This window comes from Coturnix japonica, chromosome 18, assembly GCF_054131305.1.
Source record: "Coturnix japonica strain WE chromosome 18, WE-NBRP24, whole genome shotgun sequence".
NCBI classification, from domain to species: Eukaryota; Metazoa; Chordata; class Aves; order Galliformes; family Phasianidae; genus Coturnix; species Coturnix japonica.
Window position 1 is genome coordinate 5,409,342 of NC_140680.1, and position 22,616 is coordinate 5,431,957.

At 42.0% G+C, this 22,616-nt stretch overlaps 1 protein-coding gene across 9 annotated transcripts in view; it reads left to right on the forward strand.

Annotated features, from left to right (window-relative positions):
* The window catches only part of SGCD (sarcoglycan delta), a 345,566-nt gene that overhangs the window by 235,670 nt on the left and 87,280 nt on the right, over positions 1-22,616 (forward strand). For all 9 annotated transcript variants that reach the window (XR_014935431.1, XR_014935433.1, XR_014935432.1 and 6 more), the window contains 2 exons: positions 12,935-13,022; positions 15,289-15,408. Coding sequence is in view for 6 of the 9 variants with exons in the window: in XM_085518773.1 (XP_085374899.1) it covers positions 12,935-13,022; positions 15,289-15,408 (208 nt within the window). In the remaining 3 variants the exon portion in view is untranslated. The remainder of the gene's footprint in view (positions 1-12,934; positions 13,023-15,288; positions 15,409-22,616) is intronic.

Here is a 22,616-nt window from a genome sequence, read left to right on the forward strand (position 1 = left end):
TCTGGCATGGAAGCTACAGTAATTTAAGGATGAAGATGTCCTCCTCTGGAAAGTTCTTTGTTGTGATCTACAAAGGAAGGTTGTGTTTAAAGTTTATTCCAAGTGATGCAGTGCAAAATTGGATTTGTAAGTCTCTGTTCATGAAAGCGATGAGTAAATGTATGCCAGGATTTGCTTAGTATCAATATTGGACACTTTTCTGTATTCTTCATCTGTAGTCCACAACTATGTAAAGAAAGTGGCTTTTATGACTTAGTCTTTTTTCTTTTCTATCCAACTACAGCCTGATACAGTATTTCTAGTCCATTTTCTTACTGAGCAAAACATGATAACTTTCCACTGTCTCTCTCTTGACTTAGACAGGGGATGAATTTGTCATGGAGCATTTAGGGAATAAAGGCAGTTAATGCCCAAGTTCTGCTTCTGTGCTGAGAAACCAACAGCAGTTGCCAAAAAAGTGCCCATGGCACCATGAATAGGTGGTGACTGCTTTAGAGAGAAGAATGTGTTCACCAAACCATCCATATCACTCTTCACAGTGCCTGGGAAGTCTTATTCAAGAACGAATACAAGCTGAGCCTTCCTCTTGGATGAAATCTGACAGGATTGTAGCCCAAGGCAGTACAGCTGAAGAGTTAGATGTGTTTTTGTAATGAGAAGCTTTGTAAGACATCAATATTTAAAAGAAGAGAAACAAATAAAATTATCATCAGGTTGATCGAAGGAGAAGAGATGCCATTTCTCCAACAGAATGAGGCTTGTCTGTCCTGCAAGCTTTACTGTTCTTTAGCCAAAAGAATCCTGTTGTTTTTCCTATGATTGGGCTCATCTCAAAGAGCAAGAACAAATTTTTCTTTCCTAGGTTTATTTTGTGGGTTAGAAGTACAAAGTAGAGGTAGCTGTTTATTGCCTTAGAGCAGCTGATATTTTCCTTGAAGCAAATAAACTGATGTGTTGTTCACACAGGTGAAGGCACACAGGGAATGGCCAAATAACCCGTAATCAAAATGCACACAAATTGCTGTTAGAGGTCAAGATTAAGTGATCAACCTGAGGTTGTTTGGTGACTTGGTTTCCAGAGAGCCATGGCTGTCATTAATGGGATGAACCTAAACACATTTCGTCTTCTGCTTCCTTTGGCTCAATGTTCGGAGCCTATCCTTTCCAGGTTTTAGCAGGACATCCTTCACTATTTCCATAAAGATCATATAATAAGTATTGGATCTGTAATGCTGCTGCATTCCTGAAATCCCCAGCAGCTGCTATAAAGTGATTTCTGCTATGTGTGTTTCCTTCAGATCCCAACTGTTATTTATAAATGATAAACCTTGATGTTGTACACAGCTGGGAGGGCAGCAGGCTTTCTATTTCTCTGCAACATTATCTATTATGCAACATTCTGGGAAACGTAGCTTAGTTCAAGTAGGAGGAAGAGGAGCAGGCAGAGAAGACCCTCCCTGCACCTCTTCCTGTTGGGAGCCACTGATCGGATGTCTTCATTGATCCATTTTGTTCCTGTAGAGTTTTGCAGGAACTTCAGGAATAATAATGTCAGAAGGCAGGTGTCTTCTGTGGCAACAGCCAGTCAGACTGAGCCACCCTGCTGACTGCCCAAAGAGTAACGCTGGGTCTAGGCTTTCATATGTCTCCTGTGCTCTATTTACCTTCACCCATCCTAATCTCTTTGGCTGCATTTGCCATTATTCACAATTTCCCCAAACAACCTTCCTGTCTTCTTCCAGGCATAGAAAAAGCATCTGCTGCTCTTTCTCAGAGCCTGACTTCTTCTGAAGTGCCACTCCTCGGCCCCCAGGGCTGTTGGTTGGGGATGTGTTTTTGCTCATCAGCAATACCGTGTGTTCTTCTGCTCTCTTAGCCTTGAAAATGATACCCAAGAGTATCTATTGAATGACAGCTGCAAGATGCAGTCAAATCTCACCACAGAGCTTCCCATTACTGCTCATGCAATGTCCCACTGGTCAGATATCTGCTGTCATGTTATCTCTGTAGATGCACGTGTTCTGTGTTGCAGCGTCCAGCAGGATTTAGCATCTTTCCTCCATATCAGTTCAATGTCATGTCACATACTTAGCTGCATCTGCCATTTTCTCTCTTGAGGTCCTGTGCTGCCCTGCCTGCTCCATGTTCTGCCTCTCCTGGGGTGCAGGTTTGCAGTTCTCCCTCCTGTCTGACAACTAACACATGGACATTACCCCACTGCAGGTCATGGTTTGGGTCCTGGTGTTTATTCCTGCAGGGATATCTCTGTCTGGTCATGCAGACAGACAGAACATCCTTCTGAAAGCAAAGTATCCATCATTTCAGAAACAAAGTGGTGGGGAAAAAAAGAATTCAAAACCAACCTGTGCAAACATATATGCAATGCAGTAACCCCACATGGTAATTAAAGCAGATGAAATTACTTTCCTATCAGAGGAACCGAGCCCTTCCAACCTATATCCCAGTGCACAGACCAACATTTGCCCCTGGCACATGGCAAACCTGGAAGACAGGTCTCACCTTGAAGAGCCCTGTAATTGTAACAGCAGTCCAGAAGCAGAAATGTTCTGATTGCAGGAACGTGTCTGGGCTGACCCTTGTCACTTCACAGACCAGATGTGTTGGAAAGAGCTCCACTGTGTAATCACGGCAGTGAGGATGGCCTTCTGCATCCTGCCTTCCAGCCGTAACCGGGCTGTAATGTAGTTGCTTTTGCAGTGTAATTGCTTTCTCTGCAGGGCTTCTTCCTATTGATTCTGCTTGTGTGGATTTAAATTGTTTGCGGGTTGGAACTAGACTCAAGTTGGTCTCCATCTCTGCTTTTCTATGCTAGACAGCACACGTGACAGTTCTATCTAAGAGACTTTAATGATGTCTAGATAGCATCACTCCCTGGCCTGTGCATGTGTATTTGATTTGAGGAGAGAGGCTGGATCAGATAAGTTCAGAACATCAATAAATACGTGTATTTTGTTTGGTGACACTTGTTCAATTTGAATCTTTTTTCCCAGGAAGCAGCTTGTGTTGTGTCATTTTTTCAGCATGCTGTGTAAATGCTCTGCATCTGCAACTGTCGAGGACGGTGCCATCCCATAGCGGTGCCATCTGCTCATTCACAAAGTGCTTTTTGCGTCGATAAAAAATGTGAGGTGCTACTCATAATTAGGCAAATCACATGCTGTGATCTGTGATTGATTTGATTTCTGTTGCTGGCTACCTTGCATATGTCTGTGTGTCCACGAGTATTTTCTGCATATCAGCATATGGCTGCAGATGAATCAGAGCCTCATGAATTTCTTTTCCCAATCCAGACAGATGGAAGTGTATCCTGTTCTTATTAGCAGCATCTGAATTTTGGTAACATCAGGGGCCTCTGTGAGGATTTTGCCTGTGTTTTGTGTTGTGAGTGCATATATAATTTGGCACAGCCATCTATAACCTAATACCAGAAGTGATCCATGACCCAACACAAAGGAAAGTTAGATTTCAAAGGAACCATAGAACTGTTTGAGTTGGAATGAACCACTAAAAACCATCTGTTCCAACCCTCCTGCACTGAACGGGGACACCCACGGCTCCATCAAGTACTCAGAGCCCCTCCAGCCTGCCCCTGGCTGTCTGCAGGGATGGAGCACCACCACCTCTCTGGGCAACCTGTGCCACTGTCTCACCACCCTTATCATTAAAAACTCCTTCCTGAATTTCCCCTCTTTTAGTTTGAAACCATTTCCCCTTGTCCCATCAATGCTCAGCAGTATCCATGTTAGTAGACACACAGGAGAAAAATCTCTCTCTATATATTGGCATTATACAATGCAGTAACAAAGCACTTCAGAAGTACTGCAAGCATTGCAGAACCCAGGTGTCTCTGGTGAATCAGGCTTTTGGAAAATATTATCATTCCTTTCTTTGTAGTAACAATATGTACTCTGGAAAGTGTATGTATATATATATTCAGCTTAGTGACTGACTGAGATTCTGATGGTTTCTAGTTGTACTATGGTCCAAGTAACGCTGATAGTAAGAGAAAATAAATCAGAAGCTGCTCGTTCTGTATAATTGTAATATTGTCTTTAAACAGCGTATATACAGGGTGAGGTATGATTTACCAGTAGTTTTAAAAGAAGTCTAAGGCAGACGGCAGGCATACCAGAAAGACCATAAAAATGAAAATACATGAACAGAGATCTGCACGCTTGTCTGGAGTAAAAGTTATGAGCGTTGTGGTAGCCATATAGCTGGATGATTTAGAATATTTTAAACCTCGGCAGAGCTCTCTTCAGTTCTCTCCCTTTTTCCTATTGCCCAGTGCATGCATACAGTGTATCAGCAGGAGATCTGTCACCACTGGAGTCTGACCATAGCTAGGACAGCCCAAGGCAGAAATAGGCTGTAACTTAGCACAGAGCCATAGTCGTGCTGCTGCTGTATCTTGTGTGTACAGGATCGGGTCAGTGTGAGCTCCCTCTTGGTCTGATATGAGCAGCCTCTGTGGTTAGAAGGATTTAAATAAATTGCAATAATGAATCCCCAGCTAATTTCCAGTGGGAAGTGGTGATAAATGTGCTGAGAATCTAAGGCTACTGCTGTCCTGTTTCAAAGCATTACAATTGCTCTCGTCCTGCTTAGTTCATATGAGGGAGGGCTGCTTCCCTGCAATGCGGTAATCCTCTGAGCACCTTTGATCACCTCCGGTATAATGCCATCGGGTGAACTTGGAGTGAAGAGCTCAAAGCATTTTCGGAATTGTCTTGTCACTGTATAATCTGTACTGTTCTCTTCTCCTCGGGTGCTGTGTAAGGCTGTCTTGCTGGAGGACTTCTGCAGTGCATCCAATCCTTTTAGGTCCCAGCCCAGGCAGGCAGCAGTGCTCAGCTGAGACCTTGCCAATGCAGGAAGTTTTGTAGAACTGCAGCAGCCTTCAGATGTTACAAATCCAGATTTCCCACCCAAATGGACATGGAACAGAGTTCCAACGCTCACAGTTGCATTTTATTTTTATGTGTATGTCTATCCGATGTCATCACGTCTGTTTTTTTCTTTGTATTATGAGCCAGCAAAGTAAAAAAGATAAAAGATAATAATAATAATTAAAAAAAGAGGATGACTAAGTAGCTGATGCAGATGTAATCCCTTGGGGATCTTTTTGGTGCTGTTTTTAGTGTCAGCACAGCTGATTAAGCATCTTGAGGAAGCAGCCATGCACTCTAAGTGCTGTGTTCATGAGATCGTTACAGGATTTCTTCTGAAGAGAGGAAGCCCTGGACTGCCAAAAATAAATCACTTTGAAGGATGTAAAACCTTTTGGGTAGCCATCCACAAGCAGAATCTAGTCATTTAGATCTCACATCATAGACCTGCCTTCTTTGCACTTTAAAAGGAGAGTCAGAGATGTAATTGCTTTAATGCAGCAGTGGGAAATTTATCTTTTGTTCCTACCGTCATTAAAAAAAAACTTCAAGGAGTGCCATAAAAGAGGGGACTCTGTAGTACTGGATATAAAGCTCTTATGTGTGTAGTACATATGCTGTTAAAATGTGTCGTATCTGGAGGAAACACTGTTTTTACTTAACTTTTCTGAGCTTCACAGTATATCTTTCTGCAAACATAACCATAGTTTGTTTGCATAGAAGGGACTTGAGGACTTTGCTTTAAGCATTTGAATACTTAAAGAAATATCAGAGGTTAGAATGCAGCATGTTGAGTCAGCCCAGGACTTTCTAGATCTGCGTCTCCGAGTGCCAACTGCAGGTCAGGGCTGTGTCAGCTCTGCCACTGCTCCAGGCTACAATGCGGGGGCGTGTGACACTTGTGGAAAGAGCTTGTTTCTAGGAACAAGAGGGTACAGACCATGTTTGCTACCTCTGCACTGGACCCATTGCTTCCTTCTTTAAAGAAATAGTCTTTAGAACGAAATATAACACGTACAGGGGTATTTTGTAGCTTTCATTTTAATCTGTTTGTTATCAATTCCATCCACAGTTTCCTTTCATTCTGTTATGAAAAGCTTACACTGTCAAATCAGAAGTTTTACTAAAAGAGGGATTTAGGTTACATGAACATTTTACTCAGCCATATGAAGGACAAAGTCAAGATCAGCAGAGACTCGATGATTAAACAACAAAAAGTATGTTCAAATAATATTAAAGGATGTTTTCAATCTAGCACCTGGGGATTTAGCTACGTGACTTAAATTTTTGCTCCAGAAGGCTCCTGGACAAATCCTGTTCTTATTGTGAGGAGCTCTATCAGAAGCAGAAGGAGGATCTGTTGCTTTTCTTTTGTATTGCAACCTAAATAGAAACAGTGGTGGCAGACTTGCAATTTGGCATGAAGTTGATACAGATGAAAGCTGGGCTGCTGCTAAGTGGGACTTCAGGGCCTCATTGGATACTCCCAAGTCTGTCTTCCTTTCTTCGTTGACACAACCAAAGGCAGAAGCTGCCCAGTGCTCTGTTTTTCAGGTGTGAGATGTCTGTGTGATGTTCTGGTGAGGGTCCTGGACTGCTTTGTTTGATCTGTGCTTGTAGAGTGTTCTGGACATTTTGCAGTTACAAAACTGTGTTTAGTGGCTTGTAGTGAGAGTTTTGCTGGTGTTTTCCTCTCTGGTGCAGTCATATTGGAAAATGGATCAGTGATACTAATTTAATCTTATCTGTATCAGCAGTCATCTGGGAACTGAGATTTGAAATTAATCACAAACTGGAGATTTCTAGCAGGAACAAGCTGCCCAGGGAGGTGCTGGGCTCACTGTAAATGGAGGTTCTCAGGAACCATGGAGATGTGGCACTGAGGGACACAGTTAGTGGACATGGTAGGGATGGGTCAGCAATTGGACTAGATGATCTCAGTGGTCTTTTCCAACCTTAATGATGCAGTGATTCTATGACTCTCTGCTGCTTTCTGTCCAGTAAGAAAGCAAGTAGAGCCAAAACAGAGGGCAAGGTAGACTTATACTATCTGCCAGTAAACATGCCTTTATCTGATGGAAGGTAAGTTCTGGGTGAAGCTGTTTATCTTTTTGTCTGCTCAGCCCAGACAAACTACAGGTTATATCTTGGTTATTCCAGTCCATTTCCTCTGTCCTTGTATTCACAAGGAATTGCTGTCAGGATTTCCCAACAATCTTTTAAGAGAAGAGGTTAAGCATTATACAAATATTTGTCAAATATCTTAAAATAACAAGTCTCTTGGGGGGAAATTAAATGATTGCAGCACCACTGCATGACACTGATTTGGTCAGTTTGAATGCACTGTTTGGAAGCATTTTAAATCTCTTCTCATCCCAGGTTTTGTACAGGAGTGATGTTTGCAAGCAGTTTAACTTAGTGCCTACAAGAAGCTGCACCAGCACCAATGGGATTTCTTCCTCCTTGAGACTTGACCCGCTCTCCTTGTTTGTGGCTCTGTGTTGTCCCTACCCATGGAAACACAGTTCTGAGGGGTATGAATCACTGCTGTTAGCTCTGTTAATAGTACTGTTATTACATGTGGCAGTAATAGTAGGACTGTTTGAAAGGAATGCACTTGTTATAGCCCCTGCAAATACTTTATCAGCAGCTCTTTAAAACAGCACTTAAGAGTACAGAGAAGCAGAGGGGCTGTTAGTGGCTCTCAGCCAGGTGGAGGAATGCTTCTGCTCTCATTGAGGGCAGCCCACTTGCTTTCCAGAAAAAGGTTTTGCCCTCTGACAGCCCCACTATGTAGAGAACAGTGGGGTTCTTCTGTACATTACTGAGAAAATGGTGCTCTGAGTGGCATCTCCAGACTTTCCCTCTCCAACTTGGATAAAGCTTTAATATTTTAATTTTTCTCATTACATTTTTCAAGCCAGCGGGAAATTCAACATTTTCATTATTTCCACAAGCTTCATGTGCAATTACTGTGCAGACTCTTTGAATCCGTAAGATCAAATCAAAGCTGTTGCTTTTAACCACCCAAGATAGAAAGACATTGATTGTGATGCATTATTTTTAAATTGCCTGTTAAAATTTAAAAAAGATTTCCACATATTTTGAATAATTCCCTAAAACATCTGTTATTGAATTTCCTTAAAGACTGCACTAGCTGGGATTGCTTCAGCTGCAAATGAGGGTTGCCAGAGTGTTTTTTCTCTTTTGGTCTCTGATCTATGCAATTTTAGCATCTCTTCCAGAGTGAGCCAGAGAAAAACACCCAGCGAGCTGTTAGGGCTTGTTTGCCATGTGTTTAGCCTAGCAATCAATCGATACTTTTTTCAGTCTTCTGTGTTTTACTGAATACCTCCCTGCTTAGTGGGTAAGCAAGCAACACTATTTTGACATATTTTTCCAACTATTCAAATCCTTCATTTTGCAGCTTATGCTCAGCATTTTAATCCATGGAATAGGTGTGGCAGCTTCTTTTCTGTATACAAACATGTATGTTATGATTGAGTCTGCTAATGAAGAAGTGTTGGTGTAATAGTTGGAATGACGAGCGTTTGTTTCTTAAGATTACCTACAAAGGTGAAAAAAGGTTTGTGGTGGGCTGGAAATGGATCCCTCAAAGGATCCCAGCCTCAGCTGTGCCCAGAAATTGCAGGACATGGTTAGTTGACATGGGTAGTGTGTTGATGGTTGGACTTGGTGGTCTTTTCCAATCTTAATGAATGTATGGTTCTATGAATGGAATCGTGACCCAGTGCAGGGTCAGCATCTTAAAAGGAGAATGCTTGTAACATGTCAGAAGCAAATAAGAAAACCTGAAGAAAGCAAAACATTTATATCATTCCCATCAATGTCTGTAGCTCTGTTTCTTCAGCACAATGATCCAAGTGAGCGCTGAAAGAACCTGCCGTGTAAAATGGTGTCAGAAAGGAGTGACTGCTAATTTAATTTGCAAGTTTTGCAGGCAGTTAAATGAGAGACTGTGGTTCAGTGCAGTGCCATAGGATGACCTGAACATGAGCTATAGCTCTGCTAACTCCACAGCAGTGAAGTTCATAGATGGCCACTGTAAGGAGATTAAAGTTTCAACAACCAAATCCAAGCATGAAGAGCATGTTAATCTCAGCACCTGGACTGGGTGCAGAGCTAAAGAGAGGGGCAGGGAAGCCTTAGCACAGTATTTGTGATAGAAGTGAAGAGCAAATGACAGAAAAAGAGATTTCTCGGTACATCAGATAGCATGAAGGCAGGGAAATATGTGGGATTGTTGTGCGATCTGAAATACTAGATTTCTTTTATCAAAAATATGCTTTCCAGAGGAACTGAGTGGAAGCTGTTTTAGACACTGTATGGCAAATTGGTAATCACAGCCCAAACCTCTGATTAATCAGCTGAGACAAGTGTCAGGTCAGCTGTGGGAGCACAGGTGAGAGTAATTTAGCTGTGCTCCCAGAAGGGGTGGAGCTTGACTCCACCTCCTCTAGACCTCATTTAAGGGCTGACCACCACTAAGGCAGCATTTATTGGAGACTGCTCCCTGGTGGAGATTGCCTCAGTAGTTCCCAGCAAAGGTGTCCATATCACAGAATCACAAGGTTGGAAAGGACCTATAAGATCATCCAGTCCAATTGTCCTCTCCACCATACCTACAGAAAGCCCCTAAGTCCATATCGGTGAGTTTTTCCTCATAAATAACCTTTTGAATATCTGTCATCATCTTTGTTACCATCTTTGTATCATTCCACCTTACAGACACACTGATCAGAGAAAGATTCATTTTTCTATTTTTCTAAACTCAAAAGAGTATTGCATCAGTTTTCAGTTCACTTCAGTTTTCTTTGCATCATGTCCTAGAGTAACATAATGTGTAATTCCTTTTGTATTATTTATCTAGAAAGACCCTGATCTGGATTATTGCTCGTATACTTCAGAAATATGGTATATCTTGTATATGTGGTATATACTTGTAGTGTTATAATTACAATCGTGTCTATTTCTTGTGTGCTCATCATCTAACTTTAGGTCTGTGATTTCAACACACATACGAAGCACTCCCCAGAAAGTCAGACTGTGGTTTTGTTGGTCCTTTACGGGCACTGAGGGCCATGGGGTACTGGGCATGGTGCTGACGGGTTGACAGTTGGACGAGATGATCTTAGAAGTCTTTTTCCACCTTAATGATTTGATGAGTCTATGGTGCCTTATTGATCTAGATTTCCATTTGCTGAAGTGCACCGGAATGCTTAACTTCACGTCATGATAGCATGAAATGCTAAGAGAACTGAAAGGTTTCCCCTTTTCAGTTATGATTTCTAACCACTTTAAGAATGAATTAATGCTTTAGTCTGTTAATTTGTGTGTGTGTGATTGAAGGAAGCTGGCATTCATCACTAAGCTTGCAACAGGAAACATTTTAAGAGCTCAGTATGTAAAATATGTCATGTTGTTACCTTTGTAAACAGAAGATGATGGACACAAAATCTGCAGAATTTTCAGCAAAGGGAAATCTTTTTTTTTTTTTCCATCTGTTTTCATTTCTTAATGGAAGAAGAATTATGGAAATGAGGGCGGGCATTGCAGTAAGTGCTTGAAATGGTCCTTCTCTGCAGACCAATAAAAACATAACTCTTCCATTAGAGAAATCTTGGTTTTTTGAAAGCTGCATGAATCTGAGCTCTGAAACAGTGAATGAGATGACTGTGCTGGGATGAATATTTTAGGTTCTGGTTATGTATTTTAAGTTTTTCTTAGATGGATACCAGCTCTTAGTTCATCTTGTAAGTCTTCTTTGGGGCAGCTTTTTTTTCTGCAACACTTGGCTTGTATTGTAGTGCTTCTGTAGTGAATCTCCTGTTAGGCAGATTAGTAGCAGAGTTTTAAAATTAACTGTCTTGGCGTTTGAATGATTTTCCCTACCTTAATTTGGCCTAGGAGGTTTCCTGGCCTTTTCCAAACACTCTACTTGCTTAACTCCATAAAAAAGTCAAATGGTGCAAGTCAAAAACGTGACCTTTCTGTTCTATGGAAGTATTCATAGTGATTCCAGTCCTATCTGTGACTCTGGATTATGTATGGTGCAGCTATCTGTCTTTAAAATATCCTTCATCTATACATGTAAAATGAAAATGTAGCAGTAAACTGCTATTTCTAGTGGTGTTCAAATTAGCTTCTCTGGCAGGGGCTGCAGAGAATTAATGTCAGAGGAAGCAGGTCTTCAAGCGAAGCCATCTTTTGTTACTGCTAGTCAATGCTAGCTGTAGATGTCTCTGCTCATTGCAGGGAGTTGAACCAGGCGACCTTGATGTAATTCTCATAAATATTTGTGCACATGTAACATTGTTTGGGGTGAGTTTTATGGTTTCATTTTCACTGGGAACTTTTCACCCAGCAACTGAAGCTCCAGTGCATGACTCCAAAGAGTTCATCCCTGTGCTCCTATTAAGCTTTGTATGCAAACAGCTTAATTCTTTTGCTGTGATCCAGAAAACATCTATACAAATATTAATTACATTCCTTATAAATTTGAGAAGCAAGGACAACATGCCTGACCTACACACCCTGTACTGAATGCTCATTCTTAATAGAAAGATCTTGAAACACTGGGAAGAAAGTGCAGTGTAAGAAGTGCATGGGCATAGAATTTTCATCTCCTTGCTGTTTTTCTTGCTGTTGTACCCCCTCTGCTAATCCTCTGGCTTAGCTGATTAATGAGTTTATTCAGCTGCCTGCTTTAGACATTACAAAGAACTGCTGGCAGTGAATTTCTACCTCACACTTTAGACTTCTGTCTGATTTAAGTTGGACTCACCCCGTGTTAGTGCCCTAGGTGGCTAATAGCCCTTGAAAACCCAGCCATAGGACTGGAGCTGCCTGGAGGAAACACAGATTCCCAGGTGTCTTGGATGTGTTTGCACACACAAGAAGCCAGATGGTTTTCGCTGTGGGTTTCCTTTGGCTTCGCTCTGTGGGAGAAATACCTGAGTTGGATGGTGCCAGGTAGCTGTGTGGCTCCAGTGTGTTAACAGCTGCTCTAGCTCCTTCCTCTGTGGTGTATTTACAGCATAAATGTGAAAAACAGGCAGAAATTGGTGTGGTCAGGTATGGAGTGGGGGAGGCTTCATGTCTTGTTGCTTTTAGTGGGTACACTGGGGACGAGTTGATGGTTGATTAGATGATCTTAGTGATCTTTTCCAGCCTTGATGATTCTGTGATTCTGTCTCCAGACCTGATGGGATGGGTCTGGTCTGAAGCATCGCAGTCTGCATGGTGGTGATTCTAAGTGCTGGATGGCTCATAATTGCTCTGGGACCAAAGGCGCTTTGTGTGTATTAGCAAGGTTTTCTCATTCACAGCTTCCTGGGCATGACAGTGTGTCCATGCATGTACATAGGGCTGGAGTCATTTGAGGCTATGTGCAGTATTGCAGATTTGACTCTGAAATGCTCTAATCAGCCTCCCAAAATACCACAAACTTCAGGTCGGGTCCATCATCACCTGCACATCTTAAAATAGAAAGCTGGGTGGCACTTACTGCCAATAAAGCTGACTATCCCTAAAACAAGGGTAGTCTTTAGGATGTTTTCTGAGCCAAACAGAGGTGTGGACTATGGCTTTATCTTGGACAATAAACATGTTCAAGGAACATGGAGATGTGGTGCCTAGGGACCTGGATTAGTGAGTAGTATTGGTAGGGGCTGTTGGGCTAGATAATCTTCGCAGTCTCTTACAACCTTAATGATTCCATAATTCCATGATCAGGAACTGATGCAAATATAAGGAGTCGCAGAAAACTCCCCTCACACCAGTATGCTTGTGTGCAGTGGGAAAGGATATCTGTCTGTCTCTGGGCACCTTTGGCAGCTCCATTTCCATAAGCTCATTTCTGTTCCGGGTTATGTCAGTACTGTGCAATGATGAGACAGGCACGGATTGGCACAAGGGCACAAGCAGCAGAACCTGCACCTCACCCCATCCCTAGCCATGCAGCTGTCCCATCTCACATGCTTGCTCTTGTGGTCTCATTCCAGGGCAACCCACTATACTTCCAGTCTGCCAGAAACGTTACAGTGAACATCCTCAATGAGAAGACGAAAGTCCTCACTCGCCTTGTAACAGGTAAGGAGGAGGAAAGGCTGCATGGAGTTGTTACAGAGAGATGAAAGCAGGTGTGTTGTGGGATGCTGCGCTGGCTTCACACAGTTTGCCGTAGGGGAGCCCAGGTGTCTTTGTGAAGAACAAATGGAAACTTTGCTCTGCTTTGTAGAAACAAAGGTAGAGACATGAAAGCAGTGCTGGGGAGGCAGCTGGCTGGTGCTGTCTGATAACGAAGCAGACCATCGTTTTCATTTGAAAGCCAATCCAGAGACAGAAAGGTTAGCTGTACAACTCCAGGGTCAAGAACAACATATGCAGGCTGACATCTCTGTCCTAGCAGGAATAGGATTTTCCTGAGACTCTTTTAGCTTACCTAAGATCTTGGGAACTCAGCTGATTGACTGTGGCTGGGTTTGGACCTTGAGCAATTTATTGCTTTTTATGCCCTACTTCAGATGAAGAACACTGATGCATTAGAATGTTCGATGGATAAATGGGTGTTTCATAAGTCCCCAGTGCACAGCAGCCTTTGAGTGGATGTATGTGTTATTTAGGTTTAAAGAGCTTAAAATACTAATATGTATATATGATATAAGATAGATATTTATTTACTAAGATTCATCTAGGGACTGGGAGAAGTATTGCTGCATAGCAGAGCCAGTAATCCATAAACATGCTGTTTCTGCATGAGGCTGAGTTGTTTGGTTTGCTTAAATAACAGTTTGGCCTCTAGTCACAGTATTAAATAATTAAATATGCAGCTTCAGAAAGCAGTGGTTTAAGTGGCATGCATGAAAATTGCCTGGAGGAAGGGAATAAATTCAACCCCAAACTCTCAGATTCTCACATTCAGAACTTGTTTAGTTTGTTGGTTCTGCATATACTTACAAGAGGGTATTTGGTTCCCCTAAGCGCTTCCTTTTCAGGATTGCTGGGGAGGACACAGTCGGTATGTGATGTCCCTGTGGTGATATCTTGGTCACTGAGAGCATTTCTGAGTTTGGAACAGTTTTGATTCAAAAGTAGAGGGAAGACATGATCCCACATAGCATGTGCTGCAATGATTAATATGGAGGCAGTTAATTAGCAAGATATAAATCAAATTTAAAACTCCAAAGTATTTTGTTTTCTCAGGATGGCTGCAGGTTAAGTGTTTCTGCAGAATTAGATACACAGGGGTCTCACTTTTCTGTAGTCTGAACTGCACACGAATCTGTCCATGTGCTCTGATGCTAATACAGGCAAACACTGAGTACAAATGAGGTTAGATAGAAACTGCCTATAAGAAAATACTTTGGAGAAATGAGGCTCATCAGGAAGGTGGCAGAAGTAAAGCAAAGCCTGGTCACTATCCTGTGTAGTAGCGCATTGCAGGGAAGCTGTGGTTTGTTCTGGGCTGTGTGGGGCTGTAAGATGACAGTCTGTGCAAAGCTTAGCTGAGGTCTGGTAACAGAGGGTCTGCTCTTGGGAGGGTTTGAGTCACAGACCTGCACAGAATTGCTGTTTGGGCAGCTGATGTTTATCGGCCTCAACAGCAGCATACTTTGCCTAGAGGCTCTCAGCTCTGCACTGCAGGAGAAGCAGTGAAATTAAAATAAGAGCTCAGAGGGGAAGTTTTACTTGTCTAAAAACTTTGAGATGTGGGAGACCACACTGTTTGTTTCAGCCTACATATCGTTCAGTACCATTCCCTTCGTGGCTCATCCTTCTGCAGTGCCAGGAGGGCAGTGGTCCCAGGGTTGACCACCCTGGAGAGGTGGGACCAAGCTTAAACTGCAGCTTTAAAGCAAAACACTTTTGTAGTGTTGCTTCTGGCTGTTGTTTCTTTGTGTTTAGTGTTGTGCTTGGTTTTTTATATTGGACCATGCATGACAGCAGTATCATATTTAGCAGGCAAGGAAGCAGGAATCTATTACAGTGCAGCACAAGCCCTAGTGAGGTGAACCAGTGTTCTCAAAGTGTAGATGGGTGCAGTCACTGTTATTTGTGGTTCAGTCTTCTGTTAGAAATTTCCCAGTTATGCCATGCTTAATGGCAATTTAAGGACATATATAAGCTTTAAAAAACATCATAAGTAGAAATAGTTGATGGTTATTTGGGTGTCCTTTCCTATGGTGTGGTCGCCCTCTGTAAAGCACAGGCATCACTGCTTGTTGTATTGGATGCAGGTTGTGTCTGCAGAGCTATTAGAGTCATCTCAGCAAATGGGGTTATTAAATGTATGGAGACTGCTACGTGGTTTTCTTCCTCTTTTCCTCAAAGCTTGTACTAAATCTCTTCTCTCTAGGTCCCCAAGCAGTGGAAGCACACAGCCAAAAATTCGAGGTGAAAACCCTCTCTGGAAAATTGCTGTTTTCTGCAGATGACAACGAAGTGGTAGTCGGAGCAGAGAGATTGAGAGTTTTAGGTAAGAGATTACTCACTAAGTCACTTTTTAATATACACCTCTTCAAATTTTGAAATAGTTTTGCCTGACTTTCCTTCACACTTGTGGAAAGCTTCTATTGGATACAGGCTGTTCACTGTCTTTATTGCTTTGAATCTTCCCCAGACACATAATGGCCAGGAGTTTCTATCTGAGGAGTTTCTTAACTTACACAACATGTTATTTCCCCTTCTGAAAAAAAAATAAAATAAAATCCCTGAAAGTGTTTTATCTGGACCATAAAAACAACCTTAAGACCAGCTTTGGAAAGTAGATGACTTTATCTCCTCGGTCTGGGACAGTGTGGGTTCACTGTACCACTGCTTCCATGGCTGCAACCAATGTCTCTGTGAAGAGGGAATGTTTTGGATATTTAATCTCCCCACTCATCAGCAACTTCTCCTTCATCCTAAAGCAAACACTGCAGAGGAGACCTGCAGCAAAAAAGTCAGTATAAATTAAGATCCTGTATGCATTCTCTGAATACTTTGCTGGCCTTTATATTGTTTAAGCTTTCCTTACCCAGACATAAGACCTCGTTGTTCATCTCTGAGCCATCTCCAGCTATGCTCAGGGATATGTTTAAATTCCCCTGCATGGGAGGAGAAACTTGTTATCAGTGCCATGACCTCCTTACTTCTCTAGTAAGTTCCTGAAAACAGAGGGATCAATGAAGGAGCTTAGAGTGGTATGTAGTACTTTTAATTAGATAGTGCATTAGCTAGTGTGTTGTTAGTATAGAATCAGAGAATCATTTGAGTTGGGAGGCCCCTTTGAAGATCACCTAGTCCAGTTCCCCTGCACTGAACCCTGTGTATATATGAAGGAGCTTAAAATGAAGGCTGAAGAGTCTGTGCATCATGAATGAGATTTCATATCCAACCCTTATTTTTTCACTGTTTGGTGTTGTGCTGTTCCAGATGGTTTCCTGTATCTAGAAAGGGCAGCTGTAGCTCTTTCAAATTGCAAGTCACTGTTGGTACGCAGTGGGCTCGTGTAGTCATCAGGTATAGCCAAGTTAGCTGAGCTTCATGGATAAAGGTTGGGAAATTCTGCAGCATTTTTTTCAGTAGAAAACTTTGAAGAGGACCATTCCAAATTCATGCGGTGTTTCAGAGCTGGGGAGCATTTGTCACCATCCATGTGTACCACAAATCCCCTTCACACAGCGCCCTTCTGAATTCCCAAATCATGCAGTCTTTGTGCAGGGCAGATGAATTCAAAGAGCAACGATCTTAACTGTTTATTTGGAAGCCTTAAAATGAGAGTGATTTATGTCATTGATTCTTTGAAAAAATACAGAAACTTTTGTTTACAAGTCACAAGTGCTCCTTTACAGATTACATACTTGCAAAAACATTGCTTTTATTTGCGTTCTGCTCTGGAGAAACGAGCAATTATTCTTGATAGTTATTTTGAGTTCCTGCCTTGTTTTAGTCTCCAGAATAAACAGCATCAGAAGTATTACTAACCGCTGTAGTGCGCTTTCATTTTTATTATTTTCAACTGTGTTTCTCAGGGTTTATTTGGCATTGCAGAGCAATCAGAAAAGAAAAGGTAGAATGCTATCACAGATGATGTTACATGGCGAATATTTCAACGACCTTGAGCTGAAATGCTTTCAGAGTTCATGCTTGGCTTTGTTTTTCTCCAGCTTTGCTTCCCCAATCTAATTATATCTCCAAAAGTGGTTGCCATGGCTGTTTGCCATGCTGGGAAGTGTTATACCATATGTTCATATTTCTTGCAGTGCTTTTGTCTGTACTTGAGGCTAGTCCAACTTGTAGTACACAGACAAATTCTTTTGATCATTTCTCTGGTGTTTGGGATCTCAGGTGCTGCCGGTACGTGTCTGCTGACACATATCTACGCTATGTAAATAATCTCAACTTGTTCTTGTTATGGCTGAACACGTACTTGTTAGAGAGGGAAGCGTGTGTCTGCAATCTGGCATGAAAGTCATCTTGCAGAGGTTAGAGCGTCAGTTATTGGACCTGTGGCTGGCTTTTAATCTTGTTAACAATAATTACTTTTTTCTTTGTGTGCTCTTCAAAGTGGATTCTGAAAGTTTGTTGTACAAAGTAATGCTGAAGCCTTGACATGACAAAAGAGGAGCTTTGTTTTTCTGAAATGGACTCCGCATTGAGGAGCTAAAGGGTTTTTCATCATTAGCAAGGTATCAAAAATGGGGGGAATATACAGCATTATGGATAACAAGCAGATACAAGTAGGACATATGTTGCATTTGATGAGGCTTCAAAAATTGCAGTATGTGGATGCAAATTACCAAATGAAAGTTCCTTTTATTTCTGGTTGGGTTTTGTTGTTGTTTTGGTTTAGGTGGCTGTTTGGTGGGTTTTTTTGTTTGTTTTTGTTGGGGAGGGGGAGTATTTCTGATTTTAACCACTAAACAATACAGAAAGTCAGAGTTGATTCTCTTTGCATGCACAGTGCAGGTGGGCACTACTTCAGTGATTGCATTTGGTTTAGCAGATGCCTTCAAATTTGCTGTCATGGGTGAGCTTGGAGGATAATGGGAACTTCTGTTTGAGGACAGGGCCAACCCTGAGCCTTTCAGCCATGGTGAGCTCTACATGAGCTCTTCCAGAACCAATGCATGTTCCCATTGCCCTGCTCAAATCCCAGCAGCTGACTCAGAAGGAGCTCATATTTGCCTGCAAAAAGACATGTGGAAACTAAGTCCTCTGCCAAATCTGGACTACCCTTTTCCTCCTCAGCTCATCTATAGGTGCATGCGATTGCACAGCCGTCACCTCCACTCTTTTCCAGGGAGAGGATGGCAACACATCATCACTTCTAGCACTGCTTTCTTTCACAGAGTCCCTTCTGCAGTAATTGAACACGTCATCACTTTTAAACGAACTCAGAGCAGTCTTCATCCCTCTGAACCACAGCTCTTTGTTTGCTCTTGCAGTGTTAAGATCTTGAAGGCAGATTCTGCTTCCGCTCTTCCCCTGGGACAGCCCGGGTGGTGCCTGCTTTTGCAAGGAACAAGTAGACACAAATTCATGCCTTACTCAGTATCCCCTGTGGGCTCACAAACCCATACAGCCTGCATTATGGGACATGAATGAGCTGCTTCTAATTGAATTTCCATGTGGTTCGTCATACAGCGGTTCCCTTTCCTGCCTCCTCCCCCCATAAGACTTGAAACACGTTCAAATGGATTGAAAAATAGTTCAGAAGAAATACTCTTTTAACTAAAGAGCATTAAAATTAATATTTATTAATTACTAATTTCATTTAATAAGCATCTTGAATATTACTGCATTTATAAACAAAGGACAATCATAAAGCATTATTCTGACTGTTAATTAGCTCTATTTATTCTCCAGATTAGTTTTTAAATATGCCCTCTAGATGCCACTTGATACTAATTAACAGGGTTACATTATTATCTCTGTACAAAAGCATTTTTAATTAAATCTAAAGCAATTTAAATTAGCACGAGTTTTTACAGAAATTAAAATCTGGTCAGATGCTTAATTTAGCCTTATGAGACAGCATCTGATGACACGCCAGCGTCGGTTCTCCCAGGGGCCGTGACATCTTTTTTGGAGATTATTTCTTGAAGTTTGTTTTCAGGGAAACTTGCCAGTATCCTCTGCTTTTTAATATTTATGATGGATTTATAAACATTTTTTTTTCTTCTTTTTTTTTTTCCTTTTTTTCCTTTTTTTTCTTTTTTTTGGCTAAGCTTTGTAGGGAATCCGCATGCATTGCAATGAGCTGAGCTAAAAACAGCTAAGATTCCTTCCTGCAGGCTGCCTTGTTACACGCCAACCATGGTATTTAACCATTCTTAAGATTATCTTTCTTCCTTGTGGTAAAGGTAGGAGCAATCACAAAACCACAAGATCCCCTACCTCCAAAAGATGAAGGCAATGATTGCTCCCCAAATGGTTCCCATGCTGGTTGCTTCGTAAATGTGATTCTCACTGTATTTTTTCTTGTAAAATCATGCAATAATATGAGGAAATGAGGTTATGAGGAAAGCCCTAACTTGAGTAGGTTGGCTTTCATCCCCCAGTGTTGTAAGGACTGCAGGAGCTCCTCCACAGATACGCAACCCACTCACCCCACACACTGCAGCCCTCTCCAGTACCATGGCTGCCTACAAGATGCCTTGAATCATTAACGTAGGAAAAGACCACTGAGGTCATTTAGTCCAAGTTTCAGCCCATCCCACCATGCCCACTGCCCAAGAGCTGCATCTCCGTAGTTCTTGAACACCCCAACAGTGACCCCACCACCTCCCTGTGCAGCCTGTGCCAGCCTATCACCATTCTTTCTGAGAAGAAACTGTTCCCAAATTCAGCCTTGCCAACACTTTTCATGCCCTCCCTTCAAGTAATCATCCAGTAGCTGCACCTTTTATTCACAAGGACTGAGTTTCAGTACTCATGGAAGGATCCTTTTAAAAAGCATTTGCAGCACTTTTGCTTTAAATGGGAGAAAACCAGCACTTAATATGAGTGTGGTGAACTGATTTGTCTGTGCAGACTTGCCCAGCTGTCTCAAAAGCTTCACAGACACAAACATCTGTAGGAAGCCTTGAATGAGTTTGAAGGGAGGAAAAGAGAAATCCTGCAGAACTGCTGTTGTAATACCAGCCTGGTTAAAGAACTCTGTTCCCATTTCCTCAGTGTTACAATTTTTGTAGCTTTGTGGCATATTCTTTCTAGCTTATGTTTGCTGCAGTATTTACAGCAGAGTAACTTTAATGAGTTCAGGGTTAGTTGTATTTCATGAAAATAATCTGCAAAGCCATTTGACTGGTTCCAGTCATTTTAGAGTGTGGTGTAAGCTAGAAATACAAGAACTTCCAGGAATTACCACCCATTTTTGCTGCCTGCACCCTTCTTCCAAAGCGATTATTTATGGGTCAGAACATGCACAGTTGCCCTTTACAGCAGCCATTATGATTTCAAAATGGTATTTTGCTGATTTGTTTATGGCAGACTGATTAACTGTGGTAGCCAAGTGTTGAAATCAGAGCAGAGCCAAAGAGGAAACAGAGCTTTCTGGCCTTAGCAGTGTGTCTGCTGCAACTCTGTGCCTGGGGATAGATGGCAAGCTTCAGTCTTTGTGTCTGGATTTTGAACATTCTCCTGAAAAAACCTATCCTTTCTATAGGTCTGTAGATAGTTTCTTCAAGGGAGAAATGTTGCTGCAGTACTCATTTCTAGCAGATTGAAACATTTTTTGACCTCCATCTTTTTCCTGTGCGAAAGCAGCTGAAAAGTTGCATTTTGCAGCCAACTCCATGAGGGCTCGGTGCAGCCGAAGCACGGCTGTGGCTCCATGCTGTGCTTCTGGAAGCAAACATTGAACCATCAGCGCTGTGTCAGATGCCTTTCCCAGTTCCTCCAGTTGCAAATGAGCTCCTGCTCACTCGGGCTGCTTCAGAGACACCTGGACGCAGCAGTTGCTCCAAGCTCCCTTCTGTGCTCCTGGCAAGAGAAACGAGTGTGCCATGACCGCGTTAGCCGTGCTGCTCACAAGGCTTGGACAGGCATTTGACCTTTTGCTGAAGATGTATGAACTTTTTCAGGAAGCAGTTATGAACATTCACTGTTCGCTCTCTGTAGGTAATTAAGCAGTAATACTAATATGGTCCCGGAGCAATTGCCAAGCTGTCATGTAGTCAATGGTCCTGCAGAAAAGGAACAGAGAATAGGATGAGAAAGCTGGGGAAAGGTGCTGACAAATGCAGATAAAAGATGTGAGCGCTGGCTCCACCACGGCTGGGAGCAGCCTCCACTGTTTGCAGCCCTCATTCATGGCAGTGGAGTCTCATCCCATCTCCTTGCTCTCATTGCATAGCTGTAGTGATGGAAAAAAATCATGTTTAGCAAAAGTTAGAGGGGTGGGGAAGGGGGGAAATGTTTCCTGTCAGCGATTAAAGCCACAAGAAAATTCTTTCTTGCTCTCAGTTAGGAATTATGCTATTGCTGTATCACACTAACAGGCATGAAAAACCGATTTAATCTGTAATCAGCAGTAAGAGAGTAACAATTCAGAAACCATATCTATTTTTAAAAATAACAAAAGTGGATGTGCTTGAACTGGATTTGCTTTTCCCCCAGAGTTTGGGGAGGAAAAAAAGTCTCCCATTATATTAGGCAAGAAATTAGAATGACTACAGCTTGAACAAGCATGCTGGCCTTGAATAAACGGTTCTCATCACTGTGCTGCCTGCGGGGCAGTAGGTCTATTTAGGCACTGTTGTCTGTTCCTTTTAACAGTGAATTCAAATAACATCGCCCTTCTTTTTCAAAACCCACTTATCCAGATTGTAAACTTGTCTTTTGTTGGGCAGAACAATGTGTGTCAGGAGGAAGAAATACAAATACCTGTTTTTTTTCTGTTTGCTTTTGCTTCAAAGTACATTCCAGGCAAAAAGGATAGCATTTATGTAAAGTGTATAGGCTTCCAGTACGGGCTGAAATGTGTGTTAGATTGCGTTACCTTAATCCTGTTTAAGGAACAAGAAGAATCTTCCACCATCAGATTAATATTGATTAAATGTCACAAGGATTATGAAAGAAACATACTGTACACTCAACAAACACCAAAATCAAATTTAAAAGTGTGGCAGATTTATGTTTTATTTCCTGAGTGCCTCCTCTAGCCTTCACAACCTGATCTGTCTGAAGCCAAAAGAACATTCTCCTTGATAAATTTCCACTGGGTATTCTCACTTCAGGTGCTCTCCTGAGTTTCTTTGCAAATTTACACAAGAATGCCGAGAACAGCTTCAGAGGAGCTCAGTGATGACTTTGCTGTTGTTGACCTGCAGAAAAAGTGTTGAAGGACCCCAAAACCAGATGAGACAGAAATATCCAGAGGTCAGCATAGGTTGTAGCAAGTTTTCTTCATATGTCTTTTCTCAGTTTGGATACAAGCCCTCCTGTTCTTTTCTGTTGTTCCCTTTATGTTTGTCTGGGACTCAACCACTGAAGCTAGGCTGCAAGTTCAATGAGTATCTACAGTCACACACATCACACACATCACCTGTGTGCTCATTTGAGATCTTGCAGCTCATTCTTTTGTTTGCACGTGTCCTAGCTTAAAAGTGGGATTCTTGTATTTCTCTGCACTATGAGTCAGAGAACGGCTTCTCCTCCATCCCATGAAGCTGTTGGTGTTGGAGGCACAAGGACCTT